The sequence below is a fragment of the Felis catus genome, chromosome B2 (assembly GCF_018350175.1).
Source record: "Felis catus isolate Fca126 chromosome B2, F.catus_Fca126_mat1.0, whole genome shotgun sequence".
Taxonomy (NCBI): Eukaryota; Metazoa; Chordata; class Mammalia; order Carnivora; family Felidae; genus Felis; species Felis catus.
Window position 1 is genome coordinate 131,369,098 of NC_058372.1, and position 19,788 is coordinate 131,388,885.

At 36.2% G+C, this 19,788-nt stretch overlaps 1 protein-coding gene across 3 annotated transcripts in view; it reads left to right on the forward strand.

The window, feature by feature from the left end:
- The window catches only part of GRM1 (glutamate metabotropic receptor 1), a 462,337-nt gene that overhangs the window by 159,168 nt on the left and 283,381 nt on the right, over positions 1 to 19,788 (forward strand). For all 3 annotated transcript variants that reach the window (XM_019831358.3, XM_045058172.1, XM_003986626.5), the window contains one exon: positions 555 to 804. In XM_019831358.3, the coding sequence (XP_019686917.1) occupies positions 555 to 804 (250 nt within the window). The remainder of the gene's footprint in view (positions 1 to 554; positions 805 to 19,788) is intronic.

Consider the following 19,788-nt stretch of genomic DNA (forward strand, 5'->3'; position numbering starts at 1 on the left):
GCCAAATCTCCCATCATCCTATCACTTCATCAGAGGATGGTGGATTTTGACTAAACCATGCAGCTAGGTCTTGTCTACTTATTCTGACCTGGCCAAGTGTTCCATTCGTTTTTCTTACTCTTCAGGGTTTGCTGTCACCATGAGTGTCTGCCTCTTAACTGGAAGCCAGAGAAGTGAGCCCTCAAATAAACAGGGCTTCTCGTTGTGCTGGTTGACCTCTTACCCAATATGGTGATCTTTCCCACATTGCTAAAATCTGTGACAACCACTACTGATTGCTGTTGTAAAATAGGGCAGTAGTCCTTTATTTCTCAAAACTTGTTTCACCGTGGATGCCTGGTTAGATAGTTTCTCATTATTTCCATAGTTGATAGTTTGATTACAGTTGATTACTCTCTTGAATCCATCCAGATCTTCCTTCAGTTCCAGTTATATTTTCAAATTATTTGGCAAGTCTGTCCTCTCCATTCCTTGCAACTAATGAGCCTTTATTCAAGCTTGTAACTGCTGTGCTGCCAGGTTGTCTTGAACATCTGCTGGTTGTTTCTGGACAGGGAATTATGGGGAGAGCGGAATGGATGCTTTCAAAGAGCTGGCTGCCCAGGAAGGCCTCTGCATCGCCCACTCAGACAAAATCTACAGCAATGCTGGGGAAAAGAGCTTTGACCGACTCCTGCGCAAGCTTCGGGAGAGGCTTCCCAAGGCCAGAGTGGTTGTCTGCTTCTGCGAAGGCATGACTGTCCGAGGCCTCCTGAGTGCCATGCGGCGCCTGGGTGTTGTGGGAGAGTTCTCTCTCATTGGAAGGTAAATCTCAATCTCTGTCTCTCTTTCTTACACCCCCCCCCCCCACGTACACTTTGGCTCACATATACTTGCTCTCATAAATCTGGACATCCTGACTCCAGAGAGGGTCTTCTGGGCTGAACCTTTGCTCTAGAGCTCATGGAGAATAGGGCTATTGTCATTTTCCTGCTAGACAAGAGCAGGGCAGTCAATGACAAGATGATGAGACTACTTCAGAAAAAGATGGGAAGTTGTTGCCAGAATGTTTTATTCTGGAGAATTATTCTTTTTAGTTGCTTCTGGCCCTTCCCAACCCCCAGCTCCCTAAACCACACACATGCTTATGTCTTCAAAAAGCATAGAAGCCTTAATGGGGTATTGGTGGAGGAGGGGTAGAAGTGAAAATAGAAATATATATTAAGATAGGAAATTTGAAGGGCTGGCTAAATGCAGCTGAACTGTGGAACCTGACAATGTGCTCTTTTGCACGCGTGGGATGCCTGAGTGATGCTTTCAGCATGTGACTCCTGAAACAGTAGGTGGTGGCTTCCAAAACCTCTGCTCTTCTTTCTGGATCATATGATATGCACTTTTGTGGGAATAGATTTTCAGTGTCATTGTATTTTTCATAGGTTTTGACCTAACAGGTGTCTTGTTTAATTTGCCTACTAAAAATATTGCACAAAGCAACTGCTTAATTTTTCCAAGGAACCTACTGAATTTACATAAGGGAAAGCCTCCACTGATCCCTGACTCTGTCACACTCATCTTCCAGATTCCCTTTTCTCCTCTCATCTCCTCTACTGGCTAGAATATAGTCTATATCTCACCTACTGAAGTACCTCAACCACTGACCCTCTTCTCTAGGATGCCGAGTAGTAATGGTTTGGACATACATCCCCACCAGACCTTTCCCTCTGTCCTTGATGTGTTAATAGCCATAATAGTAGTAACACTAATCTCATCATCATCTGGAACTAGAGGTACCGGAGACTTTTGAAAAGAAGGTAGGATATAAATACAACTAAATAAACAAACAAACAAACAAATACTCTCTCATGAGGAGAAATGGAATTAAGGTCAAATACAATTCAAGATTAAGAAAAAATTATTAAATTTGAGTAAAATTGGCACAGTGCCACAAAATGTCATTTTGGCTTCTTCAACATGGTGCAGTTGTGTGAAGCCACTTAGCAAGTCTTAAAAAAAAGAGTGTTTAAAAATGGAATATTATTTCCTTTATGAGTGAAAGGGAGGAAGTGTTATACAAAATAAGGTTGGTAATATATGTACCAGGACATACAGATTTGTTCTTTTTATTGATTTTGTAAAATGACTGCTTTCATGAAGGACACTTGTCTTAAAAATATTCTCATGTTTACCCTTTTCAAAAGAACAGTTGTCTGTTTTTCCAGAATTCATTCTCTTTAACATCCATGAAGAGGCTATCTACCTGATTTCTGGGTACTTTACACAGATGTGGCAAATATGTGAGCCTTGGGGTATACAGACTGCCTAATTGTGAAATATAATTATATAAAATGTTGCAGTGAGTACTGGGAGTGTAAAGAACTCATCCCATCATAATTTGTTTTAATGTTTATTAACTTTGAGATAGAGGGAGAGCACAAGTGGGGGAGGCACAGAGAGAGCGAGACAGAATCCGAAGCAGGCTCCAGGCTCTGAACTGTCAGCACAGAGCCCCACGTGGGGCTCGAATCCACGAACTGGGAGATCATGACCTGAGCCAAAGTTGGACACGTAACTGACTGAGCCACCCAGGCGCCCCTTTCATCATTATTTTAAAGCTGAACAAAGATGACAATATAAACTTACCTCTCTGACTCTTGCTTACCTGCTAATAATAACTGAGTTCAGACAAGTATTTCTGAGTCTCTCAGATGCTTGCTTGTGAAAAGGTCAGTTACATGTGATATCTACCTCTTTTATTCCTCTGTCTATCTGCCCTATCTCTGCTGGGTGCTAATGACACATCGTAGGGAATCATGACGACAATGAACACCTGAGCTTCTGAGGATGCTGTTCCCTGCACCAGTGGTTATTGCCAAGGATGCATGGAGTCCTTGAGATGCCAAAGCCTGCCACACTTGGTGCTTCTCTGCCTTTCTGGGCTATATTCTATGGACATCTATCAGAGTAGTATTGGCTGTTACTCTCATATCTTAGAGGATTTGGGGGAAAATAGCCCTTTCTATTCTTTGTTCACAGTTCTCTCCCTTCCCTGGAAGAGATAGGAATTCATACATGAGTCCATAGGGAGCTGAACAGGGAGCCAAGGCAAGCAGGAACACCACACCACACCTAGAATTAGCTTTCCCTTCAGATGTTTGATTCTTCCACTTCCTGAGGAATATATTCTATCCCAGATGGACATTTGGTGGGCTTGGTTCTCTCATTTGTGCAGGCATGCCCGGAAAGGTTACAGTTTAACATCAAGCTGCAACTTCTGGCTACATTTGCAGTGCTGTTAAATATATCTCCCTTCTATTTGGAGAGGAGTTCATTTACTAAATGATAAACTCCTTTGAGGTCAGGAGCCATTGTTTAGTATTTTTCACAGCACATAGTATGATTCTGGCTGCCTCCAGGTTTACAAGAGGACATTGTGCAGATGGTGATGGACCTCTTTTCATAAAGGTGAGGATGAGTAAGTCATGGCTTAGACTGCAGCAAAAGGTATTTAGTTAAAAGCATTAGAACTTCCTGAATGAATATTTATATTCTCTTGCCTTCATGACCCCTCTTTTCTCTCATGCTTCACATCCAACATAAAAGGAAATGTTGTAGTGCTACCATCCAAGCATATCCAGACTTTGACAAATTATTGGCATTCTCATTGCTACCATCCCAGTCCAAGGCACCATCATCCCTCATCTGGATTATGGTGATAACCTCCTAATTGATCCCTGCCCTTCCCCATCATCTGTTCTTAAGGCAAAGTGATCTTTTAAAAACTTAAGTCAGTGGAAATGCAAGCTGGTGCAGCCACTCTGGAAAACAGTATGGAGGTTCCTCAACAAACTAAAAATAGAACTACCCTATGACCCAGCAATTGCAATACTAGGCATTTTATCCATGGGATACAGGTGTGCTGTTTCAAAGGGACACATGCACCCCCATGTGTACAGCAGCACTATCAACAATAGCCAAGGTATGGAAAGAGCCCAAATGTCCATCGATGGATGAATGGATATGAATGGATAAAGAAGATGTGGCATATATGTATATGTATATATATATATATATATATATATATATATATATATATATATAATGGAGTATTACTTGGCAATCAAAAAGAATGAAATCTTGCCATTTGCAACTACATGGATGGAACTGAAGGGTATTATGCTAAGTGAAATCAGGCAGTCAGAGAAAGACAAAAAGCATATGACTTCACTCATATCAGGACTTTAAGAGACAAAACAGATGAATATAAGGGAAGGGAAACAAAAATAATATAAAAACAGGGAGGGGGACAAAACAGAAGAGACTCATAAATATGGAGAACAAACTGAGGGTTACAGGAGGGATTGTGGGAGGGTGGATGGGCTAAATGGGTAAGGGGCATTAAAGAATCTACTCCTGAAATCGTTGTTGCACTAGATGCTAACTAATTTGGATGTAAATTAAAAAAAAACAAAATAAAACAAGTTAAAAAAAAGGAAAAACATCATTTAAATAATAAAAAAATTAAGTCAGGTAATATCTCTCTTTCTGTGCTCAATACCTCAAAATGGCTTTTCATTTTTCTCATAAGAAAGTCTTATGATGATCTTAAAATCCCACATTCTGTCATTGAAACTGTTTTCCATAATGGCATAATAAACTATAATGACAGAAATAGAATTTTTTAAATAGGAAGTTCTCAAAGATAATAAGAGCATTCTATATTTAATGAATATAGAATAATGGAGAAATAAAACAAAAAGAAATAGGGGCTGAGAGTTCTAGCCCTGACACCAAGGAATCATGTGATCTTGTTTAAGTTACTTTTTGTCTCTGAGTCTATTTTTTCCTACAAAATTAACAACTTATATTAAGACCATGTGACAAAACTATGATCAATAGGAATATATTTGTACATTAATTTTTTCTAAAATTATTCATGAATTTAGATTAACCACTTTACATTTTCTTACCTGTAACCTTTATTAAAACCAGGAGAATTTGTTGAATATAGCTGGTCAGTATTAGTGTCTTCACGTGGTCATGGAATGCAGCCAGCAGACTTACAAGATAATCAAACCTTTGACTTTAGACAAATTGGCAGAATATTGTCACCAAATAAGTTAACTAACCACAAGTTAATCATTACACCAAAGAAATGTTCCATCTTGGCTCTATGAAATTGCCTCTTTTGAGATGATTCTCAGAATTGTGCTCACCATAGCTGTAATTCTAATGATGATGGTGATGATGATCATCACATTTGTTTAGGACCTACTATATGCCAGGCACTATTCTAAGCACTTTGCATACATTAACCCATTTAATTATGATAACACTATAATGAGAAATGTACTAGTGTTATTCCCGCTCTGATGTATGGAGAAGTAGAAAAGTTGTCAAAAAGTGCTGCAAATCTAGAGCTGGGATTTGAACCTAGGCAGTTTGACTTCAGAATTCATGCTCTTAATCACTAAATTATACTCTGTCAAGTTGTAATTGTTGTGTTTAAGAGATATTAGCATTAACCTTAGTTTTCTTTTAGTTTGCTCTCTCTTCTAGAAATTTATTTTATTGTTTAAATTCACCTTCTTGGAAAATGAACTGAAGTATCTCTGTAAGAAAATTTTACATTTCTAATTATTATCTATTTCTTTTAATTTTTTTCCTCTCCCAGTATTAAGGGTTTTATGTGATAATTCAATAAAGGGGCTATTCTTTTCAAGCTCATTATTTTTTATCATAACATGAGACTCCACAGTCTAATTCTCTTTGCACACAGTCGGTATCTATGGAACTATACTTACATAGAAGCCAATTTGGAACAAGTGGGCGATATTTCACTGAAATCTTAAGTGATAATTATTAAAACTGTAATTGTTAACTGGCTGATTTGTTCTAATTTCTATTTTTTGTTCCTTTATTTGAAGAAAGTGAAAGTGAGCATGGTTCATGTGTATGAACACATAAGAGCTACCATTTATTGAGTGTTTGGTATGTACTAGGCTATTAATATTTAGTATCTCCAGTCTTCACAACAACCCTGAAAGGTTGATTTGAAAGGTAGAGAGGTTAAACAACTATACCAAATTCCTAAATTTAATAAGTGGTGGAGACAAGATTCAAACTTACTATAATACCATAAATCATATAGATACATAAATATCAAATTATAACCTCCTCAAAGTTGACAGGTTTTATATGCTTGTTAATTTTCCCATCAAGCCTAAAAGGTGTTTTGATGTGGTAAAAACTCAACTGTGTCAGAAATCTTGGGGAGTCAGAGAGAAAGCAAGTGGTTTCATTGTGTGGCCCTTGCTTTTCCTTTCCTATTCCAGGATCAGTATGTTTTATCTAGCATGGTAAGGTTTGACATTCTTCAGTCAGCCTCAGCCTCTAGAATTCACCTGTAAAATTACAACTCATTTTTGCTTGTCTCTTAGGCTGTATTTTTCTTTAAAAATACAATTTTCTAAAAAAATAAAAATTTTTAAAAATATTTTTGAGAGAAAGAGAGAGAGAGAGACAGACAGACAGATGGACAGTGTGCATGGGGAACGAACAGAGATAGAGGGAGACCCAGAATCCGAAGTAGGCGCCAGGTTCTGAGCTGTTAGCACAGAGCCCAACGCAGGGCTTGAACCCATGAACCGAGAGTTCATGAGCTAAAGTCAGATGCTTAACCGACTTGAGTCACCCAGGCACCCCATTAAGTTGTATTTTTCTAATTATAAAATGCCTACTTGCCTGTTAAACTATAGCTGAGTGTCAGTGGTAGATCTCTTGTGGGGACCTAAAGGCACACTATTCTCAGGGGATGAGTGAGAGCTTTCTGGCTTTAGTTGTATGCCAAGTGTTGACATTTTCCACCCTGTTTTCCTCATCTTGGGAAGCCTTTACAGTAGATTTACATTCTATCTTGTTAGGAACCTCTGATTAAATACATGATTAAATATATTGGGTATGCCATATTTAATTATATATTCCCTAGCCCCTTTTATTGGATTATGGCCTCATCTTCTAACTTATCCACTCTACAAAAGAAATATCCAATAAAGGTAATTAAGCCAATAACCTTTCATTTTGCCCCCTCTCCCTACTATATCCTGACCAATCAAACTATTAAGAATAGAGTCCTTACATTTCAAATGCTTATCCCTTATTGGTGGGCACTGTTTTATCTATCATCTCTCTCAACTCTTGTCTTCTAACCCACTGGACCCACTTTCCAATATTTGTCTTTGAAGAGAAATTCCTTCTAAAACTTGATCCATGAAAACATTGACACCATGATTTTTGAGTTGAAAGCACAACAACATTAAGCACATTAAAAAAATGTCTGGAAAGCAGCACTTGCTTTATCTGGAAAGATGGCTATTGCTTCATTTTAAAACAAAAGAAGTAACTTTTCCTTTTTTTTTTTTAAATATAAGGTAATGTTTTTGTCTTTTTCTTCTAGAACCTAAACACATATTTGGAAAAGTGACCTTTATACCCTTGAAACAAGATGATATACCATGGTGTTATGTTTCCCACACTTATTTTTTTTATGAGAAATGAGTTATTTTAGATCCTATCTTTCCATTATGGAAAAAATGGGGGGGGATATCTAAAGTTTTCAGCCTTCAGACAAAATTATAAAGGTTATATATTATAAAGTAAATGTGAACTTTCAGTGAAGCATGACCTCCACCAAAATGGATTATAATCAAGAGGCTGGCAAAGCTGATGAGCATTTTCTGATGTGTGATGGTCCCAACTTATAAATACATAACCTGGCCTTCTGTAAGTTCCCAAGGGCAGAAAATGATTGCTAACCGGCTGACAGGCAATCCCTTTCTTAAAACATTCCTCCTCCACACGCAGATTAATGAGAGCTTTGTGGAAGACTACACTGTTAGAAAAAGACTGTGAGAAATATATTCGAGGGAAGGAAAGGGGATTTAGTTTAGAGTACTCTGGAGATTAAACATTATTTGTAGGAGGATATTGACAAGTATTGTGAGCATAGATCTCAGCCACAGAAATGCTTAGGATTTTCACAATATTTGGGTGACTAATTTGCATTGTGCTTAACCCTTCCTTTACACCAATACCTATTTCCATGTTTCAGATAATGGACTTCTAAAAACTGAATGACTAACATCTTGGTCTTTCCTTGCCTTTAGAGTACTAGAAACACTGAAGGGTTTAGGTTGCCCTCTGTATCTATACGGCACTGGCTCAATTTGAATGGAGGAAAAAGAAGTCATTATAATTTAGTCAAGTTTATGTTTGAGGCTGATCAAAGACAGCAGGGATTTTATATTAATACATTTTGTGGAAACTTGATAGTTTCTTCCCAAGCTGGCTGCACAACAGAAACAATATGGGCACTTAAAAATGCACATTCCTGGATCCTACCACAAACCGTCAATACAATTTCTTGATGAGAGACTTTGGATCTTCTTCTTGTTGTAAAGACTGAAGATGAGTTAAGTTTCAGAACCACTACCTTCTGAAGCCTACACTACCTTCTGAAGCCTAGCTATAGTTATAGCATAACTATATGCTTTACACTCTGGTGGCATTCACAATAACTGAGTTGCTCTCAGGACATATTTAATTATTTTTTTAACGTTTATTTATTTTGAGACAGAGAGATACAGAGCGTCAGAAAGAGGGGGAGACACAGAATCCGAAACAGGCTCCAGGCTCTGAGTGGTCAGCACAGAGCCCGACGCGGGGCTCGAACTCACGGACCGTGAGATCATGACCTGAGCTGAAGTCGGACGCTTAACCGACTGAGCCACCCAGGCGCCCCTCTCAGGACATATTTGAAAGGGAAAATGGAATGAAAATTTTAACTTTTTTGCCTGTTATTTTGACACTTTAGCTCTGTTTTTTTTTTAATTTCTTAAATTTATTTGGCTTCAAGATTTTCTTTCAAAAGTAAAGATACATGAGGAGAATAGTAAATAATAATAATATTGACAGTAGGAGTGGTAGTAATAGTAGTAAACACTATTTGCAGCTCTATTTCCTGTATTCCTGCCCAAACTGGCCTATTGACCTGACCTGTAAAAAGCAGAGTCATGTCCTAGTTTTCTGACTGATCAAGATGCAGAGTGGGAAACATTTACACAAGTGGCAGATTAGTCCAGTCATCTCTGAGTCTAGGGTTGCCCAGGGATGAACAATGAACTACCATTTCTTGCTAATTGTAGAGTTGGGGGCTGATGATTTAGGTGCTTGTCAGCTGCTTGGCTGCCTGTATCAAAAACCCTAAAACCATCAGTTCCTGGGCTCCACCCCCCTTCAATTCTAATTCAATATGCCCAGGGATAGATGGAGGAGTATGTACATTTCAAATCAGCCTTATTGAAATTCACCAACTTTAAGTGTTTCATTTGATGATTCTTGTAACTCTGTATAAGCATCATAACTCTCTTTAAGCATCATAACTATATAAATCATGATATAGAATATTTCCATCACAGGAAAACATTCCCTAATGTCCCTTGGCAAGCATTCTTTTCCAACCTCTGTACACAGGCAATTACTCATCTGCTTTCTGTCATTACACTTTTGCCTTTTCTAGAATATTGTATACAGAAAATCATATGGAATGTAGTCTTTTATGTCTGACTTATTTTAATTGGCAAAGTGCTTTTGAGATACACCCATGGTGTCGTACGTATGCATAGCTTCTTTATTGCTGAGTAGTATTCCATGGCATGGATGTGCTTCAATTTGCTGATCCATTCTCCTATTGATGAACATTTGGATCTTTCCCAGTTTCGACTATAATGCATAATGCATTTATGGACATTCATGTATAAGTCTTTGTGTGGATAGATCTATTTAATTCTCTTAAAGAAATATCTAGGGGTGAGATTATGGGTCACATGGTAAGTCTGTATTTAACTTTATAGATTGCTTTACAAGAAACTGCCAAACTATTTTCCAAAGTGGATGTACCATTTTGCAGTTCCCCCAGTGGTGTATGAGAGTTCTAATTCTTTTACATCTTCACCAAAATAGTATTGTCAGTCTTTTCACTTTTAGCTATTCTGGTGGGTGTGCAGTGGCATCTCTTTGTGGTTTTAATTTGCATTTTCATAATGACTAATGATGTTGAACATTTTTATGTGCTTATTTGCCATTTTAATATCTCTTTTGGTGAAATCTTTTGTAGACCTGTATGTCCATTTTGTCATCAGGTTGGTTGTTTTATTGCGAAGTTGTAGAAAGTTCTTTATAATTTCTGGATCCAAATCATTTATTATTTTTTTTTGTTATGTTTCTTTATTTTTGAGAGGCAGAGAAAGACAGAGAACAAGTGGGGGAGGGGCAGAGAGAGAGGAAGACACAGAATCCAAAGCAGGCTCCAGGCTCTGAGCTGTCAGCACAGAGCCCGATGTGAACCTCGAACTCACAAAACGTGAGATCATGACCTGAGCCGAAGTCGGATGCTCAACTGACTGAGCCACCCAGATGCCCCTGGACCCAAATCATTTATAATAAACATATATAGCATATATTTTTGCTAAGTATGTGTCTGAAAATTAAATTTTGTTAACAGTATCTTTGGAAGATAGAATGTTTTAAAATTTAAAAGTCCAGTTATCACTTTCTTCTTTTATGATTTATGTTTGTTGTGTTTTATCAAAAATAGCTTTACCTACTCCAAAGTCACAAACATTTTTGTCTAAATTTTATAATGTTTCTATGTTTAGATATATGATTAAGTTATATATTTGAAGATAATTTTCATATATGTTGTGACATAACAACATATATGTTGTTAAGTTTCATATATTTTTTTTAACTAAAAATATCCAGTTGTTCCAGAACTGTTCTGTTGAAAGGACTATCATTTCTCCATTAAAATAGCCTGATATTTGTTGAAAATAAATGAGTATATATGCATGTGTATTAATTAAATATTTTAGCATTCCAATTCACCTTTACCTTTGACTCACTAGCTAGGATTCTTTATTATTTTATGAATAATTATTTAGGGTTTATAATAAGTTTCATTAAGTTATTAATGTCCATATTCTAAGAATATTATACCACATTACACATAGTATAAGAACTTTATAGTAATATATTTCTATTTCTCTCTTTTGATGTGTGCTCTATTGTTTCATTATTTTACTTCTAATTCTATTCTAATGTCTAAAATGCACTATTATTTTAAATAGTCAATTGCCTGTTGAAGAAATTAAAAATGAGAAAAACTACCTTCCATAATTACTTATGTAATTACTTCTTCATTCCTTTGTGTAGGTCCAAATTTTCTTCTGGATTATTTTCCTTCTCTCTGAAGAATTTTCTTTAATATTACTTGTGAGGCTGGTCTGCTGAATAAATTCTCTTCACTTTTTTTGTCTATAATGTTTTTATTTTACCTTAATTAAAATAAAAAACATTTACCTGGTATAGACTTCTAGGTTGATAGTTCCTGTTTTTAACTCCCAATACTTTAGAGATATTACCCAATTATGTTTTTGACCTGCATAGCTTCTGATAAAAAAAATATGCTATGATTTTGTGTTCCTTGAATGTGTATTTTTAATCTCTTACTGTTTTAAGCCTGTCTTTTTATCACTTGTTTCCAGCAATTTGATTATAAACCTTGATGTGGTTTTTCCTTTTATTTACTTGACTTGAGGTTTATTAAATTTCTTAGATATATGGGTTCATAGTTTTTTCAAATCAAATTTGGAAAATAATTGGCTATTATTTCCTCAAATATTATTTTCTTAAGTTTATTTACTTTGTGTGTGAGAGAGAGAGCAAATGTGAGCAGGGGAGGGACAGAGAAAGAGAGAGAGAGAGAATCCCAAGCAGGCTCTGTGCTGTCAGTGCAGAGCCTGATGTGGAGCTCGATCCCACGAACCATGAGATCATGACCTGAGCTGAAATCAAGAGTCGGATGCTTAACTGACTGAGCCACCCAAGCACCCCTATTTCCTTAATATTATTTCTGTGCTTATCATTCTTTTCTTTCTATCTTGGGCTCCAATTATATGTATGTTTGATTGCTTGATATTTTTGCACAGGGAGGTTATATGTCTTTTTTTACCCCACTTTTCTTTCTTTGCTTCATCTTCTACACTGTCTATGGATATGACTGTGAATACATGATTTTTGTTTGTTTGTTTTTGTTTTTGGCAGTGTTTAATCTGTTCTTAATCCCATCATGTGCATTTTTTATTTCAGATATTGTGCTTCTCATCTTCTTGTCATTTTATTATAATTAAGAATAGTTTTCATGTGACTTCATCCCTTTTACATTTAATAAGCCTTGTTTTATTGCCTATCATATGCTGTGCTCTGGGGAATATTCCAAGTGCACTTGAGATGAATTTGTATTTTATCGTTGTTGGGCTGAGGGTTCCATAGATGCCTGTAAGGTGTAGTTTCTTCATACTGTTGTTAAAGTCTTCTGTATCCTGTTGATATTTTGTCTCTCCATTATTTTTGTTGAATTGTCTTTTTCTCCCTTTAACTTAGTTTTTGTTTCATGTATTTTAAGTTTCTCTTGCTAGGTGTATATATTCTTATAATAGCTGTCTCTTTCTGATATGTTGATGCTTTTCTCATTAGAAAATATTCCTCTTTATATCAAGTGACTTACTGTTTTAAAGCTTTTATTCCTGATGAGAGTATAGCTACTCCAGCCTTTTAATTATTGCCATCTACATTATATCTCTTTTTCCATCCTTTCACTATCAACATATTTGTATTGTATGTAAAATATTTCCTTAGACAACATGTAGTTGGATCTTACTTTTTTAAATCTAGACTTACAATCTCTACCTTTTGATTGTATTGTTTTATCCTTTCACACATAATGTAATTATTGATATAGAGTTACTGCTACTAATTTATGTTTTGCTTTCCAGTGTTTTGTGTCTTTTTGTTCCATTGCTTTTTTAATCTTTTTTTTTTCAGTATATTTTTTAAACATTATTTTCCTAGTGCTTGGTAAGGGCTTACTGTATAAATCTTAACTTATGAATCCACTTCAAATTTATGCTAATTTAACTTCAGTGAGATATACAAATATATATTACTCTTATATAGCTCTTTCCTTTTTCTTCCTTTTGTACTATTGTTACACATTACATTTACATATATTAGAAACTCAGAAATGCGTTGTCATAATTACTGCTTTAGAAGTTATGCCTATTAGAGAAACTGACAAGGGAAAAGTAAATATATATTCATAGGTATTTTTACATTTGCCATCTGATTTACCATTTTTGATTCTCTACATTTTTTTCACTACGGATGCAAGTTACCATCTGGTGTCATTGATATACCAGATACAACTTTGTTCTTACCTACCATCTTTGTGCTGTTGTCAAACATATTACACTTCCTTGTGTTATTGGTCCTCACATAAAATTATATGCATATTGTTTTATGAAGTTGCTTTTTAAATCATTGAAGTTAGAAAGAAGAAGAGATATACATTTATACTGTTTCTTATAATTACTTTAACTACCTTGTGCACTGTGTGTGTGTGTGTGTGTGTGTGTGTGTGTTTGAATTTCTATCTTGGGTAGTTGGCTTTAAGCCTAAAGAACTACCGTTAATATTTATTTTATTTATTTTTTTTGGGGGGTAGGTCTGCTAGGAATGAATTTACTCAGTGTTTGTTTATCTGGGAATACCTTTATTTCACTTTCATTTTTGCTGGATATAAGATTCTTGGTCAACAGCTTGTTATTTCAGCACTTTGAATATGTCACGCAACTGCCTTTGGGCCACCATTCTTTCTCATATGAGCTCATTCCTTGTTCTGACCAGAAGAAGTGAAAGGGTTGGGAAGAGGGGTGTTCTGGGATGAAGATTCTTCCTACTGGAAAGCCCTTACCTCTTGGCAACCTTAACCCTGTCCCATTTCTCTTTTATGTACTTTGAATGGATAGTAAAATAATCAAGGACTGTTGCTCTAAATATTTCAGAGAGTAAAACTCAATAACCTCTTCTCATTGGAGGCTATTAAAACTCATTAAAACTCTCATTCCAGAGTTTGAGCTATATACTGTGAAAAATGGACAATTGCACAAGAGAAATTTACACTTTTTCCCCTGAGATACTTACCCAGAGTCCTAGTTGTAGTTATGGTCAATGTCTGGTGTGTTCTCATATTTGGGAGAAGCATATCTTTTTATCTGATATGCTTTAGAGATGAGTATGGTTTCTATATATTTTTAAAATAACATTGAAGATTGAAAAAAAAAACAAAAACAAAAAAACGCATGCTCCGAACATTCCTTTTCACACTTTTTTTTTTCATAGTAGTAGTTTTCTTCCTGTACAGGTATATTCCCTAAAAATTACCATAGACAGGGGCACCTGGGTGGCTCAGTCGGTTAAGTGTCTGCCTTCAGCTCAGGTCATGATTTCATGGTTCATGAGTTCGAGCCCTGCCTTAGGCTCTATGCTGACAGCTTAGAGCCTGGAGCCTGTTAAGATTCTGTGTCTCCTCTCTCTCTGCCCCTCCCCACTAGCTCGTGTGCTCTCTCTGTCTCTGTGGAAAATAAAAATAAAAAACATTAAAACATTTTTAAAGAAATTACCATAGACAGTTTTTCAAAATGTAGGATGCCACTTCGGGGATTGATGGAAACACTACATAGTAATTAGGAAGTATGACCTAAAGGGCTTCTGGGTATGGCATTCCTCTCTAATGAGGAAATAAACAGGTATAAATTTTGCTTCCTCGGTCACCAAATGTAACACATTATAAAGGTATTAAAATTCACTCTAATAAATTCCTATAAGTGTTGAAAACTTAGCTAAAAACTCAAGGGAGCTGGAATTGCAAAAATTGTGTCAGTAACAAAGTACAGGCATATCTTGTTTTATTTTACTTCACTTTATTGCAGTTTGCAAATATTGCTTTTTTTAAAATACAAATTGAAGGTCTGTGGCAACCTTGCATCAAGAAAGTCTATCGGCATCATTTTCCAATAGGATTTGCTCACTTTGTGTCTCTGTGTCACATTTTGATAAGTATCACAATATTTCAAACTCTTAAATGTCATTATATTTGTTATACTGATCTGTGATCATTAATCTTTGATGTGACTATTGTAATTGTTAGGGAGCACTATACATTCTATGTTTTTAACAGCAAACTTAATTGACAAATGTTGTAATGTATTCTGACTGCTCCACTGTCCAACCATTCACCTGTCTTGCTCCCTTTCCGCAGACGTCCCTAGGCCACCCTGAGACACAGGGAATAAGGCTTAATCTTGAAAATTAAGCCAATGAGAACCCTACAATGGCCTCTCAGTGTTTAAATGAAAGGACTTTTACTTTCAGTCAAAAGCTAGAAGTGATTAGGCTTAGTAAGTATGTCAAAAGTGAGACAAGCCAAAAGCTTAGCTTCTTGTGTCAAACAGTTAGTTGAGTTGTGAGTGCAAAGTAAATATCCCTGAAGGAAACCAAAAATATTATTTCAGTGAGCACACAAATAATAAGAAAGCAGGCTTATTGCTGATGTAGAGAAAGTTTTAGTAGTCTAAATAGAAGATCAAACCAGCTATAACATTCCCCTAGGCCTAACCCAGAGTAAGGCCTTAACTCTCTTCAACTCTGTGAAGGATTAGTAGGTGACAAAGCTGAAGAAGAAAAGTTTGAATCTAGCAGAGGTAGGTTCATGATGAGGTTTAAAGAAAGAAACCCTATTTATAACATAAAAGTACAACGCAAAGCAGTAAGTGCTAATGTAGTGCAACAAGTTACCCAGAAGATCTAGCTAAGATATTAATGAAAGTGGCTACATTAAACAACAGATTTTCAGTGTAGAGGAAACAGCCTTCTATTGGAACAACATGCCAACTAGGACTTTCATAGCTAGAGAGAAGTCAATGCCTGGCTTCAAAGCTTCAAAGGACAGGCTGACTCTCTTATTAGGGGCTGATGCAGCTGGTGACTTGAAGTTGAAGCCCAGGCTCATTAATCATTCTGAAAATCCTAGGGCCCTTAAGAACTATGCTAAATCTACTCTGCCTCTGTCCTGTATATGAACAGCAAAGCCTGGATGGCAGCACATCTGTTTACTACATTGTTTACTGAATATTTTAAGCCTAATGTTGAGACCTACTGCTCAGAAAAAAAGACTTATTTCAAAACATTACTGCTCACTGACAATGCACCTAGTCACCCAAGAGCTCTGTTGGAGATGTACAATGAGATTAATATTGTTTTCATGCCTGCTAATACAACATCCATTCTGCAGCCCATGGATCAAAAGAGTAATTTCAACATTCAAGTCTTATTATTTAAGAAATACTTTTTTTAAAATATATAACTGCCATAGATAGTGATTCGTCTGATGAATTGAGCAAAGTAAATTGAAAACCCACTGAAAAGGATTCACCATTCCAGATGCCTTAAAGAACATTCATGATTCATGGGAAGAGGTCAAAATAGCAGCATTCACAAGAGTTTGGAAGAAGTTCTAATGTTCATGGATGATTTTGAGGGGTTCAAGTTTAAGAAGAAACTGCAGATGTGGTGGAAATAGCAAGAGAACTACAATTAGAAGTGGAGCCTGAAGATGCGACTGAATTGCTACAATCTCATGATAAAACTTAAATGGATGAGGAGTTTCTTCTTAAGGATAAGCAAGGAAAGTGGTTTCTTGAGATGGAATCTACTTGGGGAGAAAATGTTGTTCAGATTGTTGAAACAATAACAAAGGATTTAGAATACTACATAAACATAGTTGATAAGGCAGTGACAGGGCTTGAGAGGATTGACTCCGATTTTGAAAGAAGTTCTAATATGGGTAACATGCTATCAAATAGCATAGCATGCTACAGAGAAATCATTCATGAAGGAAGAACCAATCAATGTAGCAAAATTCACTGTTGTCTTATTTCAAGGAATTACCACAGCTACCCCAACCCTCAGGAACCACTCTGATCAGTCAGAAGCCATCAACATTGAGGCAGGATCTTTAACCAGCAAGAGGCTTGTGACTTGCTGAAAGCTCAGATCTTGGTTAGCATTTTTTAGTAATAAAGTATTAAAAAAATGTTTAATGTTTATTTATCTTTGAGACATAGAGGGAGAGACAGAGTACAAGTGGGGGAGAGGCAGAGAGAGAGGGACACAGAATCTGAAGCAGGCTCTAGGCTCTGAGCTGTCAGCACAGAGCCCGATGCGGGCCTCAAACTCGCGAACTGTGAAATCATGACCTGAGCCTATTTCGGACGCTTAACCGATTGAGCCAGTTGGTGTCCCAGTAATAAAGTATTTTTAAATTAAGGTATGTACATTTTATAAAAATACACAATGCTATTATTATATACTTAGTATAGTACAGTATAGTGTAAACATAACTGTTATATGCACTGGGAAACCAAAAAGTTCATTTGACTCACTTTATTGCAATATTCACTTTATTGAAGTGGTCTAGAACTAAACCTGCGATATCTCTAAGGTGTATTACAGAAGAGTAGCTTACTTGCATGTTTTACCAAAGTAGAATATTGAAAATTATTAAGTCAATTTACTGATTTTTTCCACTACATCCTGTTGGAAAAGTTTACATTGATTGTTATGAAATCATTTAATGAAACTTACAATTTCAAAAGATAACACTGAGTTTATTAACTATACTTCAGGTTATTAAATTAGTGGTGTTTATACTTGTATCCCCAAGGTTTTATGTCTTGAGTTCCGTGAAGAAGGAAAGGTGTTTGCTGAGCCTGACTTTCTGTAGAAAAAGACTCATGGAATGCTAAGTTTTCGTCTATCCAACATCTTGCTGTCTCAAGGCCCAAGTTGGTGAGAATATGCTCCCAAAGTCCCTCAGTTGGCTGCTGCCAGATCTTAGTTCTTGCTGGCTATCTGCTGGAAATGGTTTCTTGCCATTTGGATCTCTCCATGGGACAGCACACAGGATATCTGGCTTCTCTAGAGCAAGAGTGGGAAACAGTAAGACAGAGCGAGGGGTGGAGGGTGGGGAGGAAAGGTGAAAGTAGTGATAGGCTGTTTGTAACCTAATCATGTAAGTGATATCTCATTTCTTTTGCCATATTCTATTCATTAAAAGCATATTACTAGGTCCAATGCCTCAAGGGAGAGGGGATTGCATGAGAAAATGATTGAATGAGAGGATCTTAGTGTCTATTATAGCAGTATAAACAGAACCACAGTACTTGCACGTGTAGTTCACTTTTTTTAAAAAAAAAAGTTTATTTATCGATAGAGAGTGAGTGCAAGCACGCACATATTCATATGCAGGACAGGGGCGAGAGAGAGAGAGAGAGAGGGTGAGAGAGAGAATTCCAAGCAGTCTCCGTGCTTAATGTGGAGTCCGATGCGGGACTTGATCCCACTACGGAAAGATCACGACCCCAGCCGATATCAAGAATCAGATGCTTAACCAACTGAGCCACCCGGATGCCTCTCACTTTTTAAAAAATAAGTTTGGCTCTTAGTCATTTATGGTCTTATTTTTAAAGGGACTATGATAAAAAGGTTAAAACAAGAATCACAATGAAACATTTGCATTGGTACCATTAAAGGACATAAGTACTCACTGCTAGGATTATTATCCTTGCATTTTTTGAAAATGTTAGAAGACACTTATTTCAACCTCTACTTTTTTCTAAATGTCATCCATTTAAAAAGCTTTAGGAAGGCCTGTCATCTTTAGTCTTGATATATCTGTATACATGATGTTTCTTGGCTAGGTTTATCATATTATCCGTAAGACCTTGAGGATAACAGTGTGTTAAAAACTGGAACATTTTACTTTATAGAAGTTTGTTTGACTTTGTAGATTTTCCTTTAAAATGGTAAATAGTAAAAATAAAACAATACAGTATGAATAAGTACAAATGCAGAATCCATCTCATAAATCCAAGATATCCTCTTTTGATTCATTGGATTTTTTAAAATCACAAACTGGAATTTTCAATTCTATATGCACAATTTCTATGAAAAGGAAAATAATATGTTAATGATACATCTTCCTAGTGGGAAAACAAAAAGCTAATGTCTTCCTTAAAAGTAATATGGGTTATATTAGGTTCTGGAAATATACTGCTATATTTCACAAAACATACTGTAACAGTTGGTTTATGTAAATCTATATGTTCTATCAGCATTGTGGTTTAATGTCTCCTTGTAGACTTCTCTGGTCAATTGGGGTGAGGAAAACAGTACTAAAGACTCAGAGATAGTAACTTACTAGAATTCTGGTTTAAATCCCGTGGATCTATCTCCTGTAGAATTAGTAGCTCAAAAATATTTGCAAACATGAAGTCTGTAAGTTCCCCTTCAGGACAAATATTATAGTTCTTTCATGTTTCCTAAGCAAGAAGATTATATCTGTAACATACCACAACAATTAGTTGTTTTAGTAAATTCTTAGAAAAGATGATTAAATCTTCTAACTAACTTGTGCATTACATCAAATGATTACTTTAATAGAATAAGTTTTGACTAGCAGCCATAAGAATCAGAAAAACTTCTATTATAACCCCCGTTTCCATATTCATTGCTAAGAGACCCAGAGTAAGTTCTGTCACCTTTCCACAAAGTAGCAGCAATGCTAGTCTCCACTACATAGGGCTAATGCAACCTTGAGTGAAGATGATGGCATTTAAATGCTTAACAGATTCCTCTGCATGTCATTAAACTAATACATATTAGCTGTAAATTTTAGTCACATTACTGAACGAACTCAGTCTGACTGAGCCTTCTTTTCTTCTTAAAGCATTAAGTACTTGGATTCAAGTCTGTATGTTATTTTCCCAGAACAGCACTAGGAGAGGAAGCAACAAT